Genomic DNA, 1,781 nt, shown 5'->3' with positions numbered 1-1,781 from the left:
GGCAGTCTCCTCGGCTTGGGAAACTTTAGCCTCAGCTTCCTGAAATCGATTGGTCCATAGCTCAATTTCAAGGACTCGAGCCTCATTGGCCAACGTCAAGTCCGCAACCTCTTTCCGAAGGGAAGTCTTCTCCGACTCCAACTGTTGCACCCGGGCTTCCAGTTCGTTAACCCGATTAAGCTCGGCTTGCACCCCCCTTAGCTTATAACCAAGCTCTTTCTTCGCTTCCTCCAGCCGGATAGCACAGGACGCGTGCTCTTTGTTCAAAAGGTCCAATCCGGTCCGGCTTTCTAGCAGCTTTTCTTCAAGGACCCGGCGCCCCTCTCACTCCGTCTCCATTTTGTCCTTGATCCGGAGGAACATCGAGTGATATAGCACCGATGCCTGCAAAGAAAAAGTCTAAAGAGTCAGTACTGAATCACAAGGCAAAAATATTAGAAATAAAGGAAGAAGCAAGTACCTTGAGCTGCGCCTGTTGGGCTTCGTTGAAAAGGCATGTCCAATCTACAGCCTCGGTTGCAGCCCGGTCTTCCTCCGTCATCAGGTGATGAAGATAGCTTGCAACCCCGACCGGGGGCCCCAGAGCCCGGACGTCTTTGGGGATAGCAAAAGTTACTATCCTGTTACAGTCCGGGTCCAGGCTCGGAGCTGGAAACCTATCGACAAGCTTGTCGACGGCCGAAGTCCCACTTGATTCGGCCTGAGGGTCTTTCCGGGGGGTTTCGAGCCCGAAAGTGTTGGCGGAGGGTACCCCATCAAAAAAGGTCTCGAAGCTACCTCCCATCATCAGGATGTCATCCGGCAGCTGCCCCCAAGTCGAGGAAGACGGGGGAGACGTAACCGGGTGATCGGTACCCGGGGACGCCCGCGCAGGGGCCGAGGGTTCACTAGCATCCTCAACCCTCACGTCCTCGGGAGGAGCCTCAGCTGGATCGACCACCGGCTCGGGGTCCGGTCGAATGGATCGATGGCGGACGAGCTCCGGCTGCTCCTCATCGTCATCCTCTTTGTCGTCCTCCTCCTCGGAGGACAAGACGATTTGGCTTTTTAGTTTGCGGGCGGCCCTTTTTGTCCGCTTAATCTTCCTTTGGGGCTCGTCCGTATCGGACTCCCCGGGCCTTTTATTTTCTCCCGGAACCGGAAGGGGGCATAGTATTGAAGACCTCATCTCCGCGTCCTTGGGCATGCCTGCAAAACACGAGGGTTATGATGCATTCCCGATATACAAGAAAAAATGCGTTAACTTGGTGCGCTACCGGTCAAAAAGAAGGCTTACCATGGTTTTTCGCCTCCCACCGACCTTTGGAGATTTCCTTCCAGTTTCGCTCCGAATATGGCCGCTGGGCCACTATCTTGTTTACCCAGCCGGCCAGATCCTTGATGGCAGCTGGAGTTTGGGTCACCGCTGCACAAGAAAAGGGGGTTTCAGGAAAACACACTCTAAAAGGTGAACAGTGAGAAAATACTTACGTTTGAGGTTCCACCTCTCCGGAAATGGCATGCAATCAGCCGGAATCAGGTCGGACGTCCTGATCCGGACAAACCTGCTCATCCAGCCTCGATCTTTGTCTTCATCGATGCTGGAGAATGGGGGTTTGCTAGCCCGGCGGGCCAGTTTTATTAATCCCCCTCGAAATATTCGAGGGCTGTATAATCGAAGAAGATGGTCGAGGGTAAAGGGAAAATCGCCCTCGACTCTCTCGACAAAAAACCGAAAGAGATATACGATCCGCCACATCGAGGGGTGGACCTGACCTAAGGTCACCTCGTACCGCCGGCAG

The 1,781-nt window shown here is 54.2% G+C and overlaps 1 protein-coding gene across 1 annotated transcript; it reads right to left on the bottom strand.

Moving 5' to 3' along the window:
• Positions 1–322: 322 nt before the first annotated feature.
• Positions 323–1,168, bottom strand: LOC109222684. Its single transcript, XM_019387009.1, has 2 exons — positions 461–1,168; positions 323–384 (listed from the first exon to the last, which is right to left on the bottom strand). The coding sequence occupies exons 1-2, from the start codon at positions 1,166–1,168 to the stop codon at positions 325–327; spliced, it is 768 nt and encodes a 255-aa protein (XP_019242554.1). The 3' UTR covers positions 323–324.
• Positions 1,169–1,781: the final 613 nt, after the last annotated feature.

The sequence above is a fragment of the Nicotiana attenuata genome, unplaced genomic scaffold (genome assembly GCF_001879085.1).
Source record: "Nicotiana attenuata strain UT unplaced genomic scaffold, NIATTr2, whole genome shotgun sequence".
NCBI classification, from domain to species: domain Eukaryota; kingdom Viridiplantae; phylum Streptophyta; class Magnoliopsida; order Solanales; family Solanaceae; genus Nicotiana; species Nicotiana attenuata.
The sequence above is the reverse complement of the archived record's forward strand: the minus strand, read 5'-3'. Positions and strand labels throughout refer to the sequence as shown.